The sequence below is a fragment of the Engraulis encrasicolus genome, chromosome 24 (genome assembly GCF_034702125.1).
Source record: "Engraulis encrasicolus isolate BLACKSEA-1 chromosome 24, IST_EnEncr_1.0, whole genome shotgun sequence".
Taxonomy (NCBI): Eukaryota; Metazoa; Chordata; class Actinopteri; order Clupeiformes; family Engraulidae; genus Engraulis; species Engraulis encrasicolus.
The window spans coordinates 7314372-7338823 of NC_085880.1; the positions used below are offsets into that span (position 1 = coordinate 7314372).

The following is a 24452-nucleotide window of genomic DNA, read 5'->3' on the forward strand; positions in this document are numbered from 1 at the left end:
ACTATAGGCCAAGTCTAGACCATTTGGATTCCGATAAAAATTAGCAACTATTGTTAGCACAAATCCACATGGCTTGCTAGTTGTGATGGGTGTGTTGAACCGTGTGGATGTCAGTGGAATACTAGTGAAATTCTGTGATCAAGAAAACGTTTGAAGGTAAGGGCATTTAGTTATTAATTTGCCCACTGTGGCATGTTGGCTTGGGCCCGAATGATTTTGCCTTGCGCAGGTTACTCCAAAAACCTGACCATAAACGGCTGCGCATAAACGGGCTCAGTGAGAGTTTGTAATAGATTCGTCTATTTTCCTCATTTATGTGCGCTAAATGACTGCGCAATGTTGACAAACTTTGATAGACCTTCTTTTAAAAAAAAGTCTGTATGCTCAAAACGGTAGGCTATGCTATGCCCGTCATGATACTTTTTTTCTAGGTGTAGTGCGTAAATGTGGTCTGCATTGGAATAGCGGCTACCATTGCGACATGTCCAAATGACAATGGAATGCTTGGATCGCTAATGTTTGGCAAGCCTAGTTAGCCTACACCCCTTGTAGGCTAGTGTGAGCTGAGTTCGTGGGTTTTGGTCTACTGTTGATTGAGGGATGGTGTTTTGCGTCATTCCTGACAAACCACGTGTCAAACTGATTTCAGGGAGATGTTTATATTAGTTATGCTGACTAAACCAACGCGCTCTGTGAAAACCCCCAAACAGCCTCGCACAGGTTCACACAGCCTCTCTGTCGTAGCCCTTCTGCGTAATCGAATCCAGTTATTCCACGCACGATGCACAGGTTGTATTGTCTGCACGCTCTGGGCTACTTAATCCCTACTCTCGGGCAGGGGGCAATTGTCAATATCAGACTCTCATGAACTTCAAATACTTGGCTTGCGTTCATGTGGCATGCAGTGAATGTTCATCTTATCTTCACGCCCTGTGCTATTTTCATGTAGCTTAATTCGGTCCTGTCTTTGTTTTTGTTGCTTTCTGTTATCTTTTCAACTCGTACATTGTAATGGGCGTGTGTACACGCGAGTGATTTTCATGTATTTTAATTGACTACAACCCAATGCGAAAGTCGCGCAGTAGTCACACAGGCTATATATACTGTCCTGTCCGTAATAACCACTGGTTCTGTCATCCGTGGAGTCGAAATATGCGATGTGAACGTGGGCCTGCATGTAGCCAATCATGCGCTTGTGCCCTAAATATCATGTACCGGTAATTAAAGGCCGTTTCCCTACAACGGAAAGGCAGGGGTTATAGCACAGCCCTTAAACAATCTGTGGTTATAGGTAGACCATGGGGCCACGAGTAGGCTATCTAAACGTATGTCCAGTAGCCTATACAAGTTATATGAGCAATGTCCCAATGAAAATGAAACTTATCAGCTTGCAGCAAATGTCATGACATTTAAAAGTATTGCTCAATTAATTGGTAATCACCTCCTCTATTTTGGACAGAGTGTAGTTACTGTACTTTGGAGTAGTATTGCCTCCTACTGACCTGTCTTGGTATGGCTGCTACATATGTAGCTTTCAGTTAATTCAATGTGGTAAAATATGCACCATGTTTTCAGAAATGCATTCTGGTGTTGAAATGTTGCATTGGTTCAATACCCACCTCAATAACTTTAGTGCAACATCACAAGCCTAGAATGCATTTCTAACTGCATACGTTGGTATTCGTTTTTACAGCTATAATTGAACGTGGTGGTCAGTTTCTTTCAGCCAAGTGCTGTAGCCTACCAACAGGGAAATGATCTGTGTTTTCGTGAATAACACTATAGAAATAATGCAAAAATGAAAACATTATCTTAAATGTTTGAATAATGTGTTTGAATAATAATAAGGCCTACATTACGTCTCATATGCAGTATGTCCCGTCGTCCCCCGGCCCCCCCTCCCCGACCAGGAAAAAAGTTCAGGCTCAGGATTTTTTTTCACTATCACCCCTGGAGGTGTGCTTACACAAGCACTAAAACCACCCAAGGTTCTAGTTTCTGATTTTCCTTGTCGAAGGTATTGCATAATGGATTTTGACTAATTTTGACCGATTTTTTCCCCCCTCCACTCTCTTCCTCCTCTTCCTCATAGAACAACGTTCTGGAGCTGTGGTCACTCTTCGACTTCCTCATGCCCGGGTTCCTGGGCACGGAGCGCCAGTTTGCTGCCCGCTACGGGAAGCCCATCCTGGCTAGCCGCGACGCCAAGAGCTCCTCTCGAGAGCAGGAAGCTGGTAAGAACATTCTGAACTCTGTAACTTTTGGTGCCAAATCAAGGCCCCAACGTACCCAACATATGACTGGCTTAGAACTTCAGATGTCGCAATTGTAAAATTACAAGCCCAACTGAGCTAGTTGATCACTTGTCAGCCAGCCAGAACGGGAGTATCAATTAAAAAGCCCTTTGTATTGTGACTAGACACCACCACAGTTTTGGTGTGTATAATGTGTATTTAGCTGAGACGTAACTGGTCTGTTCTCAAGGGTTGGCTATGGAGGCTTTGCATCGGGTGTGTGCATAGCTGAGGTGTAACGGCTCTCTTCTCTCTCCGTCTGTAGGAGTGTTGGCCATGGAGGCTCTTCATCGGCAGGTGCTTCCTTTCCTGCTGAGGAGGATGAAGGAGGACGTGCTGCAGGACCTGCCGCCCAAGATCATCCAGGACTACTACTGCAACCTCAGCCCCCTACAGGTAGATTTACACACAGTACACACACACAGACGCAAACGCACCATTGATTGCAGATAGTCTTGAACTAAGGAATGCCTGTGGTGAACTTTGCTTTAGTAAATTATGAGTTTTAAATGTGTAACCATCCATTTTTTTTTCTTTTCCTATCCGGGCACATTTTGCTTGCCTTCGTCTCCAGTCTAATACAATATATTTTATTGTAACATGTTATATTTTTTCACCACCATCTTATCCTTGGTCATATGAATAGCAGTATGTTGTTGTCTGTACTGCATGTATGTTGTAATCTTGTATCCTATATGCAACATGGTGTCCTTGTGGGTGGACAACACGCTCTCGTTTTGGGAGCCATGGTCATAATTGCACACATCTGTGGATGTATAGGAGCGATGCAGCGTATGTTTGCAGCTGCAAGTTGAACTCTGTGCCTATCCTGGTGGAACTGCTGATGAATGGGGTGTTGCAGTGGGGAGAGGCCATTCACATTCTCAGGGTCGCAAATGTGAACATTTTACAGGCAGTGTGGGTCACACTGGGATGGATTCCCATCTTTTAAGATATGGGCTTGTTTTATCCAGGAACACATTCTGTACATTCTCTTTCATCTTGACCATCTTGACTGTATTTGAAGATAGTGCAGCCATTTTTGCACAGCAACTGCACTAAGCTCTTTGGTTGTGCAATGGATTGCTTGCGTCTTGGATTGGCTTCACACAGGAGTCGTATCATATCAACGTGGTCGTCTACACTGGTGATGTTAGAATTTGTGTTCTGGTTATTAAGGAAAAGGTTGAAGGTGTAGGTTTAAAGCCTGCACGTCCAAAAGCTTTTGACATTGGAGTAGGACAACTAAATAAACAGAAAACGTCTGCTTCAACCAGGATTTTTCTGCTCCCACATTTTTTAAGTAGCGCTTTGAGTGAATAAAACGTTTTTCCACCGATGACATTCTCACCCATGTTGTCTGACTCTCTCTCTCTCTCTCTCTCTCTCTCTCTCTCTCTCTCTCTCTCTCTCTCTCTCTCTCTCTCTCTCTCTCTCTCTCTCTCTCTCTCTCTCTCTCTCTCTCTCTCTCTCTCTCTCTCTCTCTGTGTAGGTCCAGCTGTACGAGGACTTTGCGAAGTCCCGGGCCAAGGTGAGCGTGGACGACACCATCTCCACGGGGTCACTGCACGAGGACGAGGACAAACCCAAGCTGAAGGCCACGGGACACGTCTTCCAGGTAAGTCTCTCTCTCTCTCCTTAGCACAGCAGTCTTAAGCATTAGGGTCATTTCCTGCCCAAATCGAAACCTAAAAGCGGAACAGGATGACACTACTTTTGGTCATGAATGTGTAAAGAAATGGGGGTATGGGGTCACCAGGAATTTGGGATGTCAAAATGGTGTCCCAGGTTAAAAAAAAAAAATAATAATAATAATAATAAAAAGGTTGGAAACCACTGCCTTAGAACTTGGAGGTAACACTGATGTGAATGGAAACAAAGCTGAACTGTGTAAGTTGAAGTAAGTGGAGATAGATGGAAGGCATGAGATAGAATAGTGGTGTTGCCGATTTACCTTACAGCATTTTTGGCAATGTTGCGCGGTCAGCATTAGGGCTTCCGCACACCGGCTCCGACAAAGTGCTGAGCACTGCTCAGCTAAAATTCGATTCCATTGTTTTCAATAGAACCACGCACACTGGCGCCGATGTCCGCGGACATTCTCCGATGTCGGATAGCAATTAGAGACGAGTTCTATTTTGTCGGCGCCGCCCATTGACTATCAATGCAATGTTCGGGTGAAATTGGGTTTGGGGGTCCGAATTCTGTCGGAAGCAAAAGTGCGCCGCACTTTGTCGGAGCCGGTGTGCAGAGGCCCTTAGGCTTTACTGAAAGCATATACCGAGTATGTCTGAGGGTTTCACTGGTGGAATTGTAAGTGTCTGGATGTTGTTACCATGGCATTTTCCAAGGCAGAGAGGTTGAGACGGAGAAAAGAACCTAAGGTGCTGTTCCGTAATGGGATTTTTAGACCTCCGCTCTTCAGGTCAAAGAGATTAATTAGGAGGCAGCCACCTGTCTGGTCTGCCTGCCTGCCTGCCCGTCTCACCTGTGTACCATCTGTGTGTCTCCTTCTTTCTGCCACTCTGTCTCTCGGTTTCCTCTTCCCCAACCTCTACTTTGTCACTCTTTTTTTCTCTCACCCTTTCTTGTCTCCTTTTCACGCCTTCACACTCCTTCACACTTTTCTTGTCTGCCCTCAATTACTCTCTCTCTCTCTCTCTCTCTCTCTCTCTCTCTCTCTCTCTCTCTCTCTCTCTCTCTCTCTCTCTCTCTCTCTCTCTCTCTCTCTCTCTCTCTCTCTCTGTCTCTCCCTCTCTCCCTCTCCAGGCGCTGCAGTACCTGCGTAAGCTGTGTAACCACCCGGCGTTGGTGTTGACTCCTCAGCACCCTGAGCACCGCCGCATCAGCGACCAGCTCTCAGCCCAGAACTCCAGCCTCAGGGACATCCAGCACGCCCCCAAACTCTCTGCCCTCAAACAGGTACCACATTTACATTAGCAGAATAAAAAAAACATCATCAGAATAGAAATTAATTCCAAATGTTCTGCCCTTAGATAGGCACAACTACGCAAAAAGAAAGTGAAACCTGTTGGTTTGTGTCCACTGGACAGTGGATGGACAGTGGATGTGGATGGACAGTGTTAAACTGTGAAACTGTTCTTAATTATACAATGCAATTTAATGCAATGACGTGTCATAGCAAGCACTTGCAACCACACCCATCAGTCCACTGGCGCTCCCAACAACCACTCCTCTCTACTTTCCCAATCTGACGCTTACGTTCCCACAATGGATTGGATCACTTTAAAACTTTCACATATCTGTCCTCGTCTTATCTCTTCTGATCTGATGCATACAACAATGGACTTATTCACAAAACACTTCAACTCGTACTGACCTCTTTGGTTTCCCCCCATATGAAGCTGCTGCTGCCTGACTGTGGTCTGGGTCACTGACAGCTAATTACCCCATAGAAGATGGGATCACTGTAACTGAGCATTGACCTTTTCTCTCTCTCTCTCTCTCTCTCTCTCTCTCTCTCTCTCTCTCTCTCTCTCTCTCTCTCTCTCTCTCTCTCTCTCTCTCTCTCTCTCTCTCTCTCTCTCTCTCTCTCCCCTCCCCCTCTACAGCTGCTGCTAGACTGTGGTCTGGGTGGTGGGGTGGGTGCGGAGGGTGCTACGGAGGCGGTGGTGGGGCAGCACCGGGTGCTGATCTTCTGCCAGCTGAAGAGCATGCTGGACATCGTGGAGCAGGACCTGCTCAAGCCACAGCTGCCCACCGTCACATACATGCGGCTGGACGGCAGCGTGCCGGCGGGACAGAGGCACTCCATAGTCTCCAGGTACTCAGACAACTCTATCGCAATAGAAATAGGGATTTTCAATAGAAATAGGGATTTTCAATAGAAATGGGGATTTTCAATAGAAATAGGGATTTTCGTTCTGTATTTATCGCAATAGAAATGAGGGTTTTCATTAGGTAGAGCAAAGCCACTGGCCCCAAGAGCTGTCCTGATACTGCATTTTTTTAAAAAAATTGATTATTGCATTGTGCACAGCCAACTTGTTATTTCTTTTTTTATTGCCCATACAATCCAAACCACGCTCACTGGCAGCTCAACTGGTGCTGCAAATCCTTTAATGTTACGAAATTGTTGCTCCATTATTACATTCAATCCAAGACCACGGCCTGACCTAGACAAACCCTGAGACAAGTCCTCCAGAAATGCTGCTGGAACAACTTTTTAGGCATTGGGTTACTCATCAAATGTTTTTTTCCTGCCTCCCTCCCCCTCCAGGTTCAACAACGACCCGTCCATTGACGTGCTGCTGCTGACGACCCATGTTGGCGGGCTGGGTCTGAACCTGACGGGGGCCGACACCGTGGTGTTCGTGGAGCACGACTGGAACCCCATGCGGGACCTGCAGGCCATGGACCGCGCTCACAGGATAGGACAGGTAGGGTACACTACGGCACGCCAGCAGGGACAAACTTCTGGGGCTTGTGGGCCTTTTCTTTTAAATGTTTTTTTCATTCCCAATTGGTGAACGTGTACTGCTTGGTTAAAGTGGTGAACGTGTGCGGGCGCTGTGGCGTAGCACTAAGCCCCCCACATTTGGGCTTGCATGCCCACGGTTCGAGTCTGGCCGGGGTCATTTCCCGATCCTCCCTTGTCTCTCTGTCCAACTTGCTTCCTGTCTCCATCTCATTCTGTCCTGTCAAATAAAGGCATAAAAGACCTTTTAAAAAAAAATTGGTGAACTTGTACCATCTTATGAAACGCATGGTGACAATGTAACATTAAATATATATTAAATATATAAATGCCCCTGTGTCTACCAGAAACGCGTGGTGAATGTGTATCGCCTGATCACGCGGGGCACTCTGGAGGAGAAGATCATGGGCCTGCAGAAGTTCAAGATGAGCATCGCCAACACCGTCATCAGCCAGGAGAACGCCAGCATGCAGAGCATGGGCACCGACCAGCTGCTCAACCTCTTCACACTAGACAAGGTGAACACGCGCACACGCACACACACCAGAGCCTGGGCACAGACCAGCTGCTGGACCTCGTTACACATGGCAAGGTGAACACACACACACACACATACACACCAGAACATGGGCCCAGACCAGCTCCTCAACCTCCTCAACAAAATTCACTCTCGAATGTTCTGATGATGTATGTGCTTGCATATTTAGTCATTACATAGATATTGCATTCCGTACGAGATGGCACTCCCACACAGAGGACACACAGAGCTGAGGATTCTTAAAGCTCACAAATGGTGTGTGTGTGCGTGTGTGTGTGTGCGTGTGCGTGTGCGCACACGCACACGCACACGGTCCATATGAGTACCACACCCACTGGATGTCATGTGCATGCCTTCCACACACACACACACACACGGGAGAAACGCACTGTCATCCATAATTCGTACTGTACACACACAAATGTTAAGATGGATTCATGTACCCACACAGGGGCACTGACACACACACACACACACCCACAGCTAAAACTGAATGACCACATACGTACTTGTATTGCATTACAGAGCTCCCATTCAGAATAGGACATTACATGATGCAGAGCCCTAAACTAAATTCAGTGAGGCAGACCACTCTTGACTCCCACTGTTCTCCCCCGCATGTTATCACACACACACACACACACACACACACACACACACACACACACACACACACACACACACACACACACACACACACACACACACACACACACACACACACACACACACACACACAGTAAGCCTGGGAGTCATTAATATTGCAAGACTTTTTGTCATGTTCCACCCCCTGTTCATGCGCTTTCTCTCCCTGTCCTCTCCCTTGCTCTCCTCTTTCCTCCCACTCACACTCCCACACATGAAGTAGCTTCATAGATGACTAATGGATCATACTGTATTTCTTCTGTGTGTGTGTGTGTGTGTGTGTGTGTGTGTGTGTGTGTGTGTCCGTCCGTGTGCTGTGTATGTGTGCGTCTGCCTGCCTGCGTGTGTGTGTGTCTTTGTGTTTAGGATGAGAAGATTGATCGTGGGGAGTCTTCGTCCTCCTCTTCCTCTGAGAAGGCTTCCATGAAGTCGGTTCTGGACGGGCTGGGAGACCTGTGGGACCAGCAGCAGTACGACACCGAGTACAACCTGGACAGCTTCATGCACTCGCTCAACTAACACACCGGCAACGTCTCCTCAGCGTTGCCCTCCCCCGTTTGTTTCAACCTGGATAGTACCTCCAGCAACGTCCCATCAACCTCTACATAACGTTACACTCCTGTTTCAACCTGGACAGTATGACTTGAGTACGAGCTGGACAGCTTTGTGCACTCGCACTACTGACACACCAGCAAGGGCTTTTTAGCGTCAGCCTCCTGTTAAAAGCTGGACACTTCACCGTATCTGCGACAGACAGCTCAACCTCAATGGTTACCCCTCTCTTTCCTGCGTCGATATCACTGACACTGAGTGTCGCCTGGACATCTTAACACACTCGCTCCGCTAACTTACCAGCAACGTCTCCACAAGGTCCCCTCAACGCTACCCGCCTGTTTCGACCTGGACATGTACCTCCAGTAACGTCCAATCAACCTCTCCGCAACGTCACCTTAGCATTACCCCATTTCTTGGGCAGTATTACGGACTCAGCCCCTTGACAAGAAGGGGAGCTGTGTGTGTGCATGTGCGCGTGCGTACGTGTGTTTGTACGTACGCATGGTGTGTGTGCTCTGAAGTCATGGGTGCTTGTGTGCGTGCATGTATAGTACGGTATGTGTGTCACAGTTTATGTACATTAGGGTACAAACATGCGCACACACACCCTTCCTCTCAGACCACCCTTCCTTCCCTACCTCTACAAAACAAAACAGCCCTGTAAATACTGAAACACATTCACACACCAGATGTAGACACGCTCACACTGACTTCTGAAGACTGGAGTGGAGGGAGGAAGCATGGCATTTTTTTCTTCGTTTTTCTTTTTCTTTTTCTTTTTTTTAACTTGGGACAGAATCGCGTCAAATCCGTGACTCTTAAGCCCCACAGACTAAGACAACCAAGGACTGTCGTGTGCTCCTGGCCTTTCCACCTCCCGAGGTATGGGTGGCGGGTTTTTTTACTGCAATGAATGGACACGGGACATGTTTTGAACAGTGTAGGCTCTGCTTTTACCTCAGACGGCCTGTAGTTTGTTGTACTGTGGTTGTTGTTGTGCTTGTGGCATGTTGCTGGAAGGGTGGTCAGAAAAAGCACACCAACTCACAGTAACTTGAACAGCTTATTACACCATGTGGACACCTGTGACTGGAACACGACCTCCTGGCCACAAGGTGGCAGCACCTTGCCTAGCTATGGAGGGCTCCACTGAACTTGAGAGAGCGCGGTTTTTGTTGATTATTACGGTATATCCCTACCCCGATTCATCATTCTTATTCTTGCCAGTCACCTTTCGGTTCTGCTGCTCTGTGCTCCCAGGTTGGAATAATAATTTAAAAAAGACTTGCTGGCCAACACGTCAACTGCATGGTTGAGAGATAGACCATCAGTTCCTCACTGACCCACCTTAAGGAAGAAATGCACTGCTCAAAGGGCTTACCAGGACATGCCCACCCTCAAAATCCCCCCCGAAAATCAACCCCACACCCCCCACCCCATCCCTGAACACAACCTAACTTGGCTAGACCCTCAAAACCTTCCTCATTGCCAGACTTGTACTGTAAAAAAAAAAGTAACAAGTGACTGTGGTCGGTTGAATCTATGAGGAAAAAGACATTTGTTGTAAATATACCTGTAATTTGCCTTTGTAAAAGCTGATAGAATGGTAATAAATTCTACTGTGCTTTAAAACCTGTGTTTGTTTTTTTGTCGTAAAAGTTGGTCAATAAATTCCAACTGTGTAACTCAATGAGGTCAGGTAGATATGAGAAGATTAGGGTGATCCTTCGTCATGGGTTGATTTACGCTCTCGAAGTAACTAGGTCAAATCATATTTAGGAAGGCTGTATATTATAGATTTAAAAGGCTGACCGGTACACTTGTCATCCGAGGTGTGTGTTATGGCTGTAAACATGTGATCAGTGAAATATAGTCAGTTGTTAATGACTTAAGGCCATCATGTTATCAGTAAACTTAGGTCACGACCGTCACGCAATCTGTTTCCTTGTCACTGTGTAAACTGGTCTTGTGAGCTATGCCATGTTTTACAATTTAGTTTAGTTTAGTTTAGTTTATTTGATAGGGACAGATACATAACTTGTAGGTTGCATAACAACCAAACAGCAAGCATCATAGCATTTATAGCCAAAAGCTAATTTCCAATGCTCGTCCCTAGAAGCATTGGAAATTAGCTTTTGGCTATAAATGCTATGATGCTTGCTGTTTGATTGTTATGCAACCTACATGTTATGTATCTGTCCCTATCAAATAAACTAAACTAAACTAAACTAAACTGCAAAACATGGCATAGCTCACAAGATTAAGTACACACATTTTACTATGTGCTTCTCAAAACACTGCATACCTATTTATTATGTTTACGTGTAGTCTTGAGTGCTTAACATGCCAATGCCTTGCACTGACACACACACACACACACACACACACACACACACACCTGCGATCGGACAACCTATTAACAGATTTACCACTTCACGCAGGTTAACTTAACCAGGTGATCACTTAACTATACTAATTTAACTTCTTGGAATTCATTGAGCGCAGTACATGTGGTTGTGGTGTCTTTCTATGAGCCCTTTGGTGGGGCACATATCTTAACTGCTCTTGGGGCTGTCTCGGTACTGCAGGATATGGAGTTGAGAATGCTTTACCTCTCACTCCCTAAACCAGTGGTTCCCAAATGTTTTCTGCTGGGGCCCCGTTTTGGACCTAAGAATATTTTGGTTACCCCCACACCTTCCATTTTCCAAGTACGAGAACATTTTTGCTAAACTTTTAATGTAAATCAGGGAACATTTAAAGTGAATATTGCTACTTGCAATGTATGGAAAGGTTTTCAAAGCATATTCAATGTTTTATGTAATCAGTCCCTTCTGTTCATGAGCCCCCCTTGCAGCACCTCCATGACCCCCTTTAAGGGTCCCGTCCCCCAGTTTGGGGACCACTGTTCTAAACCATGCTGGTCTCTCTCATAACTACACCCATATGCCAACATAATGAAAGACATGAATCTCAGGACCTAGTGGCCTCTTTGAACAGCAGATGTCGTGACCTTTTGCTTTCTCTCACACTGGCCTGCCGTTGACCTCAGGGACTACTGGTAACATCTCTTCCTGTCTCTGTAGGTAAATTTCAATACATTCCTTCAGTCGTGTCAGTCATCTCTCACTTTTCAAAAGTGTTTGTTCAGTGTTTTTCGAGATCCCATTTCAGAGGTTGCTCGCCTCATTTGTAATCAGGATATTGCTGGATGGGGTCAAAGCCTGATAAAAGCCGCTCTGAGCTCTGAAACCTTATTGAATCCTCCACGGCAGGAGAGGTGGGGAACTAGCCCAGAGGGAAACAACTGCAGGAACGGTATTGAAATGGACCCAAGCCCTGACTCATTTGCCCCGTTTACATCAGACGTCAATTCCGATACGAGAGTAAGTGTGTCACAATAAGAGTAGCATATGGCGAATTCAGAATTATGAAAAACAATGTGAATGCAGCAAGACTGGGCCCATTTTTCTGGCCAATCCAGAGCTGCTTCAGCTATGGACATCCAGAGCCATACAGAGGGTAGAGTCGGGCAATCTCCGCCGTGTGCTTAGGCCGACTTCCTCTTTAGCAAAATTAGCTGTTTTAGCTTCTCAGTACTGCTCAGCGTTGCGAATGTTAGTTCCTAGCAGTGGGCGTAGCACATAGCAAATGCAATGCAGGGAATATGACAAGACTTGCTGTTCATAGTAATAACTTCAGATAAACATCACAGATGGTAAACTTTTGTGATTATCACCACCGAGACAGTTGTTGGTTTACATATTTGTGGTGATTACCCCGCAGTATAGTTCGTTAGTCCTTATTTTTGGCTGTTAATGTGGTGGTTCTATGTTGAGTCTATGGAAAGACAGCCGCTTTAGGAACACCATTATCTCGCTGAAAGGCGGAGCTGCCATTTAATTCCTGGTCCTCCAATTGCGTAACTCTACCCTCTGTATGGCTCTGTGGACATCATGCACACATGACTTCACAGGTAAGTTACACCACAAGATCAGAGAGAGAGATGACACTGAGATGGTGAATATGTGTGAGTGTGCACTAAATTCCCCCATATACTGTATTTCTACACAAGAGAGTAACTACCGTACAATACAGAGTAGAGTACAAGGGGCAAGAGCAAAGTGCCTTATATCAAGACGACCAATCTCGTCTGTGTGGCTCATTGACATGTACTCTCACTGGCGTGGTGTTAACCTCATGTTAGAAGAACCACTGCAGAGCATCAGTTTCCCCACATGCTACTCGGCCAGAGGTACATGTGCCTCTAGGGGCACACGAGCATAGTGCAGGGGGTATGTTGTGGAAAGATGTAATAATAAATGTATGGAACATAGTCACATTTGGGAGAAGAGATGGTCCTAAAGCATAAGAGAGGGGGTGCATGGTATGACAAAAGCTCTTGGGGGGGTGTAAAAGACAAAAAGGTTGGGGAAACATCCCCTCCCTACCCACCCCCTCCCCTGCACAGGGATACAAATGTAACTGCTGATCAGGACAGATTAGCTACCCTAAGGTTTACTTTCTGATCTGCTCCCCCGACCCCCTTCACGACCAGGACATCAATGCAGCACCATCTGTCTTGGCTGTTTAAGTCCACTTCTGCCCCATCCACCCTCACAGCCACCACATCAATGTAACCCCCCCCCATCCCTCCTCGTAAGCACATTACAGCAGCCGTCCTTATCATCAGGACACATCAGCACTGCAATGAGTCACAAGGGGCCTACAACTGGACATCTGCAGCCCAGAGCACATCTGGAGCCCCATATACACCCTGCTGAGGGCCCTCAGGTGGAGTGAAGAGAGGAGAGGAGAGGAGAGGGAAGGAGAGGAGAGGAGAGGGAAGGAAAGGAGAGGAGAAAAGAGGAGAGGAGAGGAGAGGAGAGGATGTGCACATTAAAGTAGGCACTGATATCGGTACTTGATCTTGTCTGAGGCAGTCTTTCACCATCACAAATCTATAGAAATCACCATGTGATACAAAATCCTAAATCCTGAAACCTTGGATGACAATGGATTCGTTTAAAATGGGAGATGATGTGCATTTCGGAGTACTGTGGGCTATTGGAGGTCAAGGTAACAGATGATTGCTGCCTGGGCAGAAAGCAATAGATAATAAACCATTCTGACTGGCTGGATTTTGAATGGAGCCACGTACTGTACTGGAGTAAGCTGATGCATCAGCCGAGTCCATTTCATTACATATTACTACAAACCTAAGCTGGAAGTCACACCAGAGGCTGTTTATTGGGAACTAAGAAAATCTTTGGTCAAACTAGTTCCCTGTTGCTTTTAGACTCTCGCCTCAGTGCAGACAACAATACAGTTTTCCTGCCATCAGCCCTGGGACTTTTGCCCATTCAACATTCTCAATTGCAAGTTAGATAATGACATTTGAATTGTGGTTTGCAAAATATTGAATAAAACTTTGATCGCCAGTGGCCACAAGGCCACAAGCAGCAGGAAATGATTGGAGGAACTAGTTTGATTTGGACCCCTAGTAGCTGGAGTTCAATGGAATTGAGCACAGGCACAGGGTGGCGCCAGCCTGGTCATGTACTGTTAAGCCTCTTTTCCACTGCTGGTTTTCTGGTAGGCCTACAGCTGGACGTGGCGCAACTTGGCCGCCACTTTTTGCTTTACAATTGAGCCGCTTCGTGCCTATTCAAAAAGCAAAAAGTGGCGGCCAAGTCGCTGTGTCCAGCTGTAGGCCTACCAGAAAACCAGCAGTGGAAAAGAGCCTTTGCTCTACTGGTCCATTTCAGAAATGATGCTGATCACCAAAGGACGCTTTTTCACACCTCAGTTCGAACATGGGGCACTGGATGCAATGGTTCAACGTCACGTAAACTAATATCCCACATACCGCCCATTACACTTGCAATTTAACTACCTTTACTACCCAAACTCACCTGAAGAAGGCTGGAGTGGTCAGGCTATAAAACGGTGAGCTATAAAATGGCAAGTGGAATGGACGGTGTGTAGGATATTTGTTTTTCGAAGGAATGATGCCGCCCAAGGCCTTTCAAGCCCTGACTGTGAGTGCTTTGCAGAGACAGAAAGAGAAAGAGAAATGGAAGTTATTAGTCCTGCGAAAGAAAGTCAAACTTACAGGTCACAGGCAGGAGAGAGAGAGAGAGAGAGAGAGGAGGAAACCCAACCATGCAAAAAGAAGACAAAACGTTTTGACTGCGTTATACAACTACATTTAATAAGATTTTGCTTATTAGTACAGAAAAGGGGGTGGGGGTGGGTGGGGCACTCATGAAGGTGGGAACTACAAACTCCGAAGCAAGTAGAAAGCATTAGCAGCATTGCACTCCATCTTTTGTTTTTCTTTTTCTTAGTTTTTTTTTCTTCTTTTTCTTTTTTTTTCTTACATCACAGTTTTACTGCAACTTCAGACAAGCATAGGTCCAGGTCAACAATCTCACAGCCGTGTCAAGATAGAACCAGTAAATGTCACTTAAATTAAAATAAAAAAAGTTAAATTAGGGGGTAAATTACATCGTAAAAAAGGTACATTTATAAGTAGTGGTTAGTTTCAGAACACAGCTAGGGAGTAGCAGTTTTCCTTTTGAGATTTTCATTTCTTTTTTTGTTTGTTTTTTTCTTTTTTCTTTATCTTGATTACAACATGATTGAGAGGCTACAGACAGCCCAGATAGAACACCAATGGAACAGAAGTGAGTACATACTACCCAAATATTGTGTTACATGAAATATATAGACATTTATAGGGAAAATGAGAGATGACCACCTCGCCCAACAAATGGTTTTTAGTTTTTTGTTGTCGTTTCCCGTTTTTCTTGCATTTTGTTGTTATACATGTCCCCCCACCAACTCCTGTGACATCTTCAAATCGTTCTGTGACATCACCTGTCACTTGTTAGGGTTTAAAAAAATGCTTCCACAAAATGGATACATGAAATTAAAAAAGTAATAAATAGATAAATACTTGGTGGTATGAAGATAATACTGGCCCTAAGGGGGAGAAAGGACCACGCCGGTGTAAATACAAGATGTTTGGACTCAGTGAAGGGGCCACCTGTACACGTGTCGGGCATTAAGGACAAGCTGGATAGAGAAACATTCTCCGATAAAACACATATTTAGGAATATGGCCATGCAGGAGATGCCAAAACCTCTGGAATCCACTTAATATGGGAACTAAAGGCCCAATTGAAAGATTGTGTGAATGTGTAGACATCTTGCTCTTTGTACTGAGCTTGTGGATGGAGGATCTATCAATCAAATCTCTGGTCATGCTAACAGCAGATTGGGAGAGTAGGGGAAAAGCAGCCAAACGGCATAACAGCTGTTGTGTTTCAGTTGATACAAGGTATCTAAAAGGCGTCCAAAATTGAAACTGAAACACTACATGCAGTAGAAACAATTGAACTAATGTGTGCACTTAATTATCGCCTGTGAGTAGCCATTATACCTGTTCAGTACATTCAAATTGGGTTACAATCTTTCCAAACCTTAGGAGCAGAAAGAGCACAGTGTCCTATGAAACAACGCTGAGTGTGAATATGTGGGGAGGGTCAGAGAAAGTTCCAGAAATCATTTTAACATCTCCTACGGCACAGTAAAGGGTGTTTTTGGTTTTCTTTATTCCTTTGTCGCGTTTATTAGGTGACACTGATTGCAGAGTAGGCATCGTCAGTAGCGATCGAGCATTTATGTAGTCTGCTTTGCACAAGACCAAAACATTCCAAATGGGTGCGGCGTATTTTTATTGCCCATTCAATCATTACAAAGCCAGATTATAAAAAAATTATGAACCATCATGGTGTGTGGTTTTTGGGTGGTTATTTTTTTTCTTTTCTTGTAGTAATGATTACTTTTCATACCAGTGTCAGCAATATCAGTAAGGTAACACATAAAGCTTTGCATTTCAAAAATCTAGACACTTTAGTAACAATATTACAAAGGTTTTCAGCTTCAAAATAAATGAACAAAGAAAAAAATAAACCTTTTAAGAACTATCATAAAATTAATTTATTCCAAGTAAAAATACAAAATAATATTAATGACATTGACCAGATATGAAAGTCTCCCCCAGAAATAGCTATATTAATGGTTGAGAAATAAGTCTGTAAAGAAAATACGAAATAAAAATGAAAAATATGTAAATATGTTTTAATTATTTTCTTTTTTGCAAAAATCTCTAAAAATAATGAAAAAATTTCTCAGTACAAAGGCTACATTACTACTGGAAGGTACTAGCATGTAGAGTAGGTAAATACACAGTAGAAAATGATTTTAGTGAATCACAATGCTTGCAATGAAAATAAATTTGCAATAGATTTTTACGCCTCTTTTTCTTGTCTTTTTTTATCTTCTTTTTTACAAACAGTACAAACAGTATTGCACATTACAACAAAGAAGGTTCCTAGCCTTTAAAAAAATGGATCTAATTCAAGTCTCACGTGAAGGGAAGGCCACCACTCCTCTGATGCACCTTACTGGGGGCTCTCCATCAAGTTACAGTTTCAAACACTTATGTATCTTTTGTAGTTTTTAGAAAATAACATTCTTTTCTCACTCCCTCCATCTTTCATCAAAGACCCTCTCGAAAATGTCTGTCTCCATTTAGTGATTTCAGGTATTTTACTAAATCAGGGTTTATGTTACCTTTTTCTTTTCTTTTTTTTTTTTACAAAACAAACAGAAAAAAGTTAAAATAAAATAAAGGGAGCATATAGACTTTTAAGGGAAAAAAACACACAAAACAGAAAAAAAAATGTAAAAAAAAAATAAGGAGAGCAGAAGATTTCTTTCACAATTCTGGTCAGAGTAGTAATGATTGATTAGAAATATACAAAATAAAGGAATATCTCTTCAGTTGCCTGTCCTCTACGACCAATGGACAACTAGTCTCTCCTGTTCTCAGCTTCCATTGGTGGGGACCGTGTCTCTACCCAAACCACCACCGGTGGTACCGGTGGGGACTCCAGTGAGGAGAACCAATTCTCCTGTAGCTTGTCAATAAGGTAGACTCTGTACTTCAGCTAACTACGTCATTATATTAAAGTTATAAAGCTCTAACTCCTTCAGTAATTTTTTTTTTCATTTTCTCCAAAAATAAAATTAAAAAATAAAAGAAATAAGCATGACAAAAATAAAATTAATCATCTGTTAAATCATTTTTTCTTGAATAATTAAATTAATATATCCTTTTTATCTGAATAAACTTACTTAGAAAATATCAATTTCTCTCCTATTATATTTCAAAATTGAGGTATTGCAAAAGATTATGTCAGTCAGAAAGCACACATCTCTTTTATTCTTTCTCTCTCGCCCGTTCACAAAATAAAAAAAATAAAAAAAATAAAATAAAAAAAGTATAACTGACTGTCCAAAACGGTCAAGATAAAGGAGTAGTGCATAACATAGGTGTTTCCTAGGGAACCAACATAGAAAACCATCTGGGTGCAGAAAGCAAAATCACAACAGCACCCAGAATTCACGTTTATAGGGATAACTATTAACTCAAGGTTAGCCTCTTTTAAGTTTTTTGTCTCTTCACAAGCGAAGAGCTTTGTGGAGTCAAAATGAGCATCAACACTCGCTCACCCTACACCTGACTGAGAGACTGCGGGTGCTAAGCAGTTTGCCAGGACATTACTCTCTATGTTGAGAGGGGAGCGAAGCACACACACACACACACACACACACAACTTAATCAGTTTTGGGGACAGCCACACAGCGGAATTGTCCTCAGAGTAGCTTTTATAAAAAATAAAACTATAAAATGATAAATAATAATAATAAAAAAACACTCTATCCCCAAACTGTAGCCTACTGTTCATGCAGCCCAGCCAAATCAGTTTGTCAGTGATCCAAACTGGGCCTCTTTGCTACTGTTAACAATAACAAGCCAGTAAGGTCAACCTTCGCATTTACCAACCCCATTTCAGTTTCTATAGTGAACATTTAGGGAGGGGGGTAGGTAGAATTTAAGAAAAAACAAACTCAATTTTAGCAGGTCGTTATTCTATACTTCAAGCTTTGCAGGAAAGAATCTGGATATAAAAGCCCATAATGTCTTGGCAATGCTGTGGTACGGCCCTTGTTGCCACGACGTTGGAACATTATGTGCAGGCTGAGAGCTCACAAATCTAACCACCAATCTCTACCTCCACACAACCACACTTTTTCTGGTTTTCTACAGAGTCAGTGTTCGTTTTTTGTGTGTGTGTCTACCAAATCGACTTTTACCCCCTAACAAATGTATCTATTTGCATTGGTTTGATAGGCCAGTATGGCCAATGGCCTAACTTCGTATTGGTGTTGTTAGTATCAGCCTCTCTTGGTAGTGTGTTGGTGGTTTCAATGTTCAACGAGTGAGCTCTTTGGTTGTTGTAACTTTTTTTTCTTCTTTGACTTTTTTTTTAAGGGGATAATTTCCTCTATCAGTGGAGGGGACCGAGAAGCTGTAGTGTCCAGTCAAACTCACCCCCTAAACTGTGTGTGTGCCTATGCATGTGTGTGTGTGTGTATCCATGTTTACGACGAGTATAAAAGTACTGGAAAAAATGTGTAAGTACACGCAAGAGTGTGAGTACAGTTCTCTAGGGGTGAGTAAGGGAGAACTATCAAGAGAAACGTGTTGGTGTATGCGTGTGTGCATGTGTGCATGTGTACTGAGTGTGTGCCTGTGTGTTTGTGTATATGCGCGAGTGTGTACGTGCATAAGCTTGGACATACAGTATGTCTACATACACGGGTTATGAAGTTTCACAGGACTTCTATGTCGGACATCAAAAAAGACAGTTAAAGCGAGTCACAGTTCTAGGCATACTCAGTCCTAACTACCTACTGTATAAAAAAATTGCACAATTAGATTAACAATCACTGCAAAAAAGTACTTCACCTACTGTATCATTGACAGTTGTTTTGAAAAAGAATATCCTACATCTACTTTCTTTTTCTTTTCTTTTTTTCCATAACATCGCAACTGAGCTTATTGATACCACTGGGATCATCATGCTCCTCACCTAGCAAGGCAGCAAGCCAATACAAAAAAAAAGTATTTCCGTGGGGGGGGGTTCATTTCTCCATAATTGTCATGATTTTAAGCCTTTTGAAATTAGTCCATCCCACTGTGTACAGTTCCGTGCTCCGAACAAAACAAAAGGAACAGAAGTTGTCCCATCACTGCATCTTGAGTTGTGCAAAACCAACTGGGCAGAGTTTGACTTCTAGTAGTAGACATGATCCTGGAAACTATATATTGCATGCATCCCACCTGATCTGAAATACGCATGCAGTCAGGGGCGACGGTGCAGTACGCCCCTAACCCTGGGCCCGAGCCAAACGTGATTAGTTAAGAGGGGGAGTGGACCACATCCCAACCCCCATTCCGTCTCATGCCAACCTCTCTTTACAGAATACCTTGAAACAAAATAAAAGTGAAAACAGATCAGGCGAGGTATTCCAAGAACATGGTTAAGTGATAAACCAGGCTTAGTTTAACCCACAGGAAGTGGTAAACATGCTAATAGATAGCCCACAGTGGTCTTTTTTTTTTTTTTTTTAGAAAAGCATGACTCCAGGCTCTTCTATTAGGTGATTTACCACTACCTTAAGGTTCAATTCACCTGGTTTACTACTGAGCCAGGTTCTTGGGATATACTCTCCCGCTGTGTCTGCTGGGACTATATTCACCACACTTCATCTGTATGAAGCACTAATGTCGTTTTGCCTCACATCATGGGTTTAGCAGCAAGAGCTATTGCAGCATTACAACATAACAGTAAAAAAAAAATCTTGCTAAAATAACGCTCAATGAATTTAAAACAAGAGTTTGATTGCCTTTGTGAGGTAATAAAATAAAAAAAATAAAAAAAGAGGAAGAAGGTCCAAGTTTGTCATCTAATTTGGGTGCTCTCAACCACATGCCAGGATAGATAGTGGTCAATATTGCTACATTTCTGCCACCTAGCCAAGTTATTTGTTATATTACAAATTAGTTTGGCCTTTTCTTTACCTTTGGTAACTTTCTTTATATATATATATATTGGGGCCATCTTCTACCATTTATTTATTTTTTTGAAAAATAAGTGCATGCTCTTTTTCACACAAAAATGAATCTCTACATAAACAGATAGATATATAATATAATATAAAAAAACAAAAATATAAGATTTATAAATATTTATAGATGTTTTATACGTCACGCATGTTATGGAAACCCGAAGCCCACCCCAGCAGAAGGGAGGAGGGGACAGGACTAGCTCATGGAGTAGGTGTATAGGTGATCCAGTTATGGACAACTGTGGTACGAGGATGTGGTGTGTTTGAGACGTGCAAAAGCGCAATTCCGAGAGCCTAAACTGTCACTATTGATTGATTGTTTCTTTCTTTTTCTCGTCTTCTACTTAGTTCTTAATTTTTTTATGTATATGGTTTTTTACTATCTATTACAAACCAAACACTGTTTTGTTTTCTTAAGAGCACTGAAAAATGTATTTTTCTTCTTTTAAAATAATTCAAAACAAAAAATAAAAAGTAAGGACTTTTAAAAGGCCCATGTATTCGCGGTTGTTGATTTGGTGGTCGTGGAATAGGTCGGTCGGTCGGTCTGTCTGTCTGTCTGTCTGTTGGTCACGGAGGATAAGGTGACAATGGAAGAGGAGCCTGATGGGGGTCGGGTGGGGATCAGAGTGGGGAGGATGGGGATGTCCATTGACTGGACACCCAGTAAGGGAGAGGGGGGGGGTGAGGGGAGGAGGTGGGATGAGGTGATGGTGACCATGATGCATCTATAGCTGGGGCTGCGGGTGAAGAGTGGAGGGGGATGGCATGGGATGGGCTGGGCTGGGTTGGGTTCGGTCAGGTCAGATCAGGTCAGGTCGGGTTGTGGGTGGTGGGGGGGCAGGTGTGTCTCTAGTGACCCCCCCCCCTGCCCATCAGCTCCAGCGGAAGGAGACGTGGCGAGGCCGGTCGCCGCCCTCCTTCACCAGGGGCTTGTGGAACTCCCGGCCGGCGCGCGAGTGGATGCTGGCCCAGCAGTACTCGCAGTAGTACTGCAGGCACGTCACGTTAGCGCAGAAGAAGGGCGCAAACTTGCCCCCACAGCGTGCCCCCTGGCACTCGTCACACATCTGGTCGTCCAGGACGTAGGGCTTCACCTCCACCTGTGGGAGAGAGACGAGAGCAACGTTTAGAAGTTTAGTTTAGTACTAGCTATGGCGCACACCTGTGGGAGAGAGATGAGAGCAACAAGATCAACGTAGCGTGCACCTACATAAGTGGTAGGCAGCTGTGATCTTACAATTAGGGCAGTCGGTCTCGGAATAGGAAGGTTGCTGGTTCAAATCCCATAGTGGCAAGTGTTTCATGGATGTAGTGAAATTAACCCCACGTTGCTCTAGAGACTGTAACCAATAGGCTGTACCAAACTTAGTGTACCCGGCACCTTAATAATGCCAACTGTGTCAGCTAGTGTGGTGTAATGTAAAGTAGTAGGAAGAACAAGAAGAGAAAGCGGTTAACCACATTCTAGTGGTCTACTTCAACAAGATCTAGATCAGTGGTTCCCAACCTTTTTCTTCAGGGACCCATGTTTTTACTATTGTAAGCTTTGATGACCCAACCATGCGAGCGCCAGCACGAGAGGGAGTCACAAGATGCCCTCTGTTTGGGGGGCGCTGTGGCGCAGCGCGCTAAGCCCCCCACATTTGGGCTTGCATGCCCACGGGGACCCCGGTTCGAATCCGGCCGGGGTCATTTCCCGATCCCACCCCGTCTCTCTGTCCCACTCGCTTCCTGTCACCATCTCAGACTGTCCTATCGAATAAAGGCATAAAAGCCCCTAAAAATATATTTAAAAAAAAAAAAAAAAAGATGCCCTCTGTTTCCTGCGAAAACTCATTTTAGTTATTTTATTCCTCAATTCGTCTTCCGTCAAATATAGAACAAATGTTTAATGTAGGCCTAGCCCTTAAATTTTGTTGCATCTATGCATATATTAGTTAAATGCTTTGTCATTTATTCAACATGGGCTATATATATTTAAAATTAACCCCCTTAAAATCAAGAGGGCTCCGCGACCCTCTGTGGATCTTTGGCGACCCATAAGTTGGGTCCCGACCCATAGGTTGGGAACCACTGATCTAGTTGGTCTACTCAAATTCGGTTAAAACTGGCGTGCAAAGGAAAAGCATTGCTGTGCGCATTGACATCTCAGCAACATACTGTATACAGACCTCTGCCTAAAATGGCATGCAATTAGCCAAAGTCTGGCTCATGTTGAGACAAGCGGATGTACCCAGTCTGTCTGAAAAGTCGTAACGAGTTGTAACTCCACTGCAACCTTCAAATATGCGCAAACCTTTGAATAAGGCTTCAAAAAATGGATATGAATTCCAACTGGTCATAAAATGTCACAATCATGCAGATGGGTAAAAAGGTCACCGTCTCCTTGGTGGGCAAATGCCATGCACAGCTGGCCAAATGTAATTAGGTGGCCCTTGGCACACCAAATTATAGTCCACTGCTGAATCCGGTGAGACGTCGGAGCACAACGGACCAAAAGACTACTGTACATATCGTGAACCAACATTGCTACAGTACCAGACAAAGTTGAACAGTATGCATATTTATTAGTGAGTTACGCTTGTATACGGAGAAGTAGGTCAGGTGACAATCATTTTTGTGTTTGCTGTCATAAAGTACAGTAGAATAACTTGGGGGAACACGGTAAAAACAACTGTATCCAGGAGACAAGTTAAAACTCCAGTACAAAAGTTCACTATAAATCTGCCATTCAGTGGTTCAGTGATACATGATCCTACATACATTACATCAGAATTTCCTAAATACATTGTTTCAGATATATTACCCGGTACATGCTACCTCTGTCTTTCCCCTGCTACACGCCCTTCTGTAAGGCAGGTTAGACAGGCCCCACAGGAAGTGAAACAATAGCAGTTTTGGGTCCAGAGTCGGTTCTGATGACAGGCGTCTGCAGGCTTGGCTGCCTGGGAGGAATCCACTCCCAGCTCCTCGGCTAGCCTCAAGGCCTAAACACGATGGAACAACACACCAAAAATAGCCCGCTGACTTCAATGGGGATCCACTGCGAGTTGAAAGACCTGCAATTAGCTAACTAGCGTCTGCTAGCTCAGTTCAAATAGCTGTCTGCCGTCCAGAGAGCATTGGTTTCCATGGCGGTGGTCACCATGGAGAGGGGATTCCATACGTATTGTTCAGTGGCCGTGATTGGCCACTGGCTTGGCACCAGACTATGGTAGCGACCGCCAAGACGTATCTTGAGAGCCCCATGCACAAAGACACAAGGACTCCACAGAGCACTTAACTCTGTTCCCAGTTTAGCCTTTCTCCAGCAGTCAGTGAGCATTTCAGTTACAGGGAGGAGAACATGGGCTGAACAAAGATGCTGCCTAGTTTCGTGAGTGCACTCCTTAATTCAGTCCTGCTGTACCAGGAGATGTCATAACGTCCATACTGTCCATAAGTCACACTAATGTCAGGTAAGAACAACATCAGTCTTAAAGCACTCAACGATGAAAATTGATCCACTTTAATTTGATCATTTTATTCATAATGTCCCATTGTGACATGCTAATGTCAAGTACGGAGGAAGTCTCAAAATCATCCAAACCAAGAAAACAGTTACACCCAAATTCATTAATACTGTGGGATATGACATGCAATAATAGGACACAGCAACCTCAGCTATAGTAAGGACAATGTCTTCTAAAAACACTCAAGGAAAGATAACCGATACGCCATTATTCATTCATTCTGCACTGGGATTTGTTTATGATGTAGACAAGACACACTGATGTCAGGTAAGGACAAAACGCTCCACAGCGAAAACCGATACGGACACGAGTCCTCTGTGTGTACCTTGTGCTCAGTCTCTCCCTTAAATCCTCCAAGCAAGTTGCAAATGCTTAAAACAGAAATTATGGTCAAGCATTCAACTCGGACGAAACGCAAA

General features: G+C 44.0%; 2 protein-coding genes across 11 annotated transcripts in view; one reads left to right on the forward strand and one right to left on the reverse strand.

The window, feature by feature from the left end:
* Nucleotides 1-10432, forward strand: part of btaf1 (BTAF1 RNA polymerase II, B-TFIID transcription factor-associated) — a 64476-nt gene extending 54044 nt beyond the window's left edge. The window contains exons 32-39 of one of the 2 annotated variants that reach the window (XM_063191474.1): nucleotides 2093-2234; nucleotides 2560-2690; nucleotides 3787-3912; nucleotides 5064-5216; nucleotides 5867-6078; nucleotides 6535-6694; nucleotides 7080-7250; nucleotides 8282-10432. In XM_063191474.1, coding sequence (XP_063047544.1) covers nucleotides 2093-2234; nucleotides 2560-2690; nucleotides 3787-3912; nucleotides 5064-5216; nucleotides 5867-6078; nucleotides 6535-6694; nucleotides 7080-7250; nucleotides 8282-8434 — 1248 coding nt within the window. In that variant the 3' untranslated portion in view covers nucleotides 8435-10432. The remainder of the gene's footprint in view (nucleotides 1-2092; nucleotides 2235-2559; nucleotides 2691-3786; nucleotides 3913-5063; nucleotides 5217-5866; nucleotides 6079-6534; nucleotides 6695-7079; nucleotides 7251-8281) is intronic. The other variant, XM_063191475.1, reaches the window with a different exon arrangement.
* A 6020-nt stretch (nucleotides 10433-16452) lies between these two features.
* The window catches only part of cpeb3 (cytoplasmic polyadenylation element binding protein 3), a 72653-nt gene continuing 64653 nt past the window's right edge, over nucleotides 16453-24452 (reverse strand). For all 9 annotated transcript variants that reach the window (XM_063191761.1, XM_063191762.1, XM_063191757.1 and 6 more), the window contains one exon: nucleotides 16453-21621. In XM_063191761.1, coding sequence (XP_063047831.1) covers nucleotides 21394-21621 — 228 coding nt within the window. In that variant the 3' untranslated portion in view covers nucleotides 16453-21393. The remainder of the gene's footprint in view (nucleotides 21622-24452) is intronic.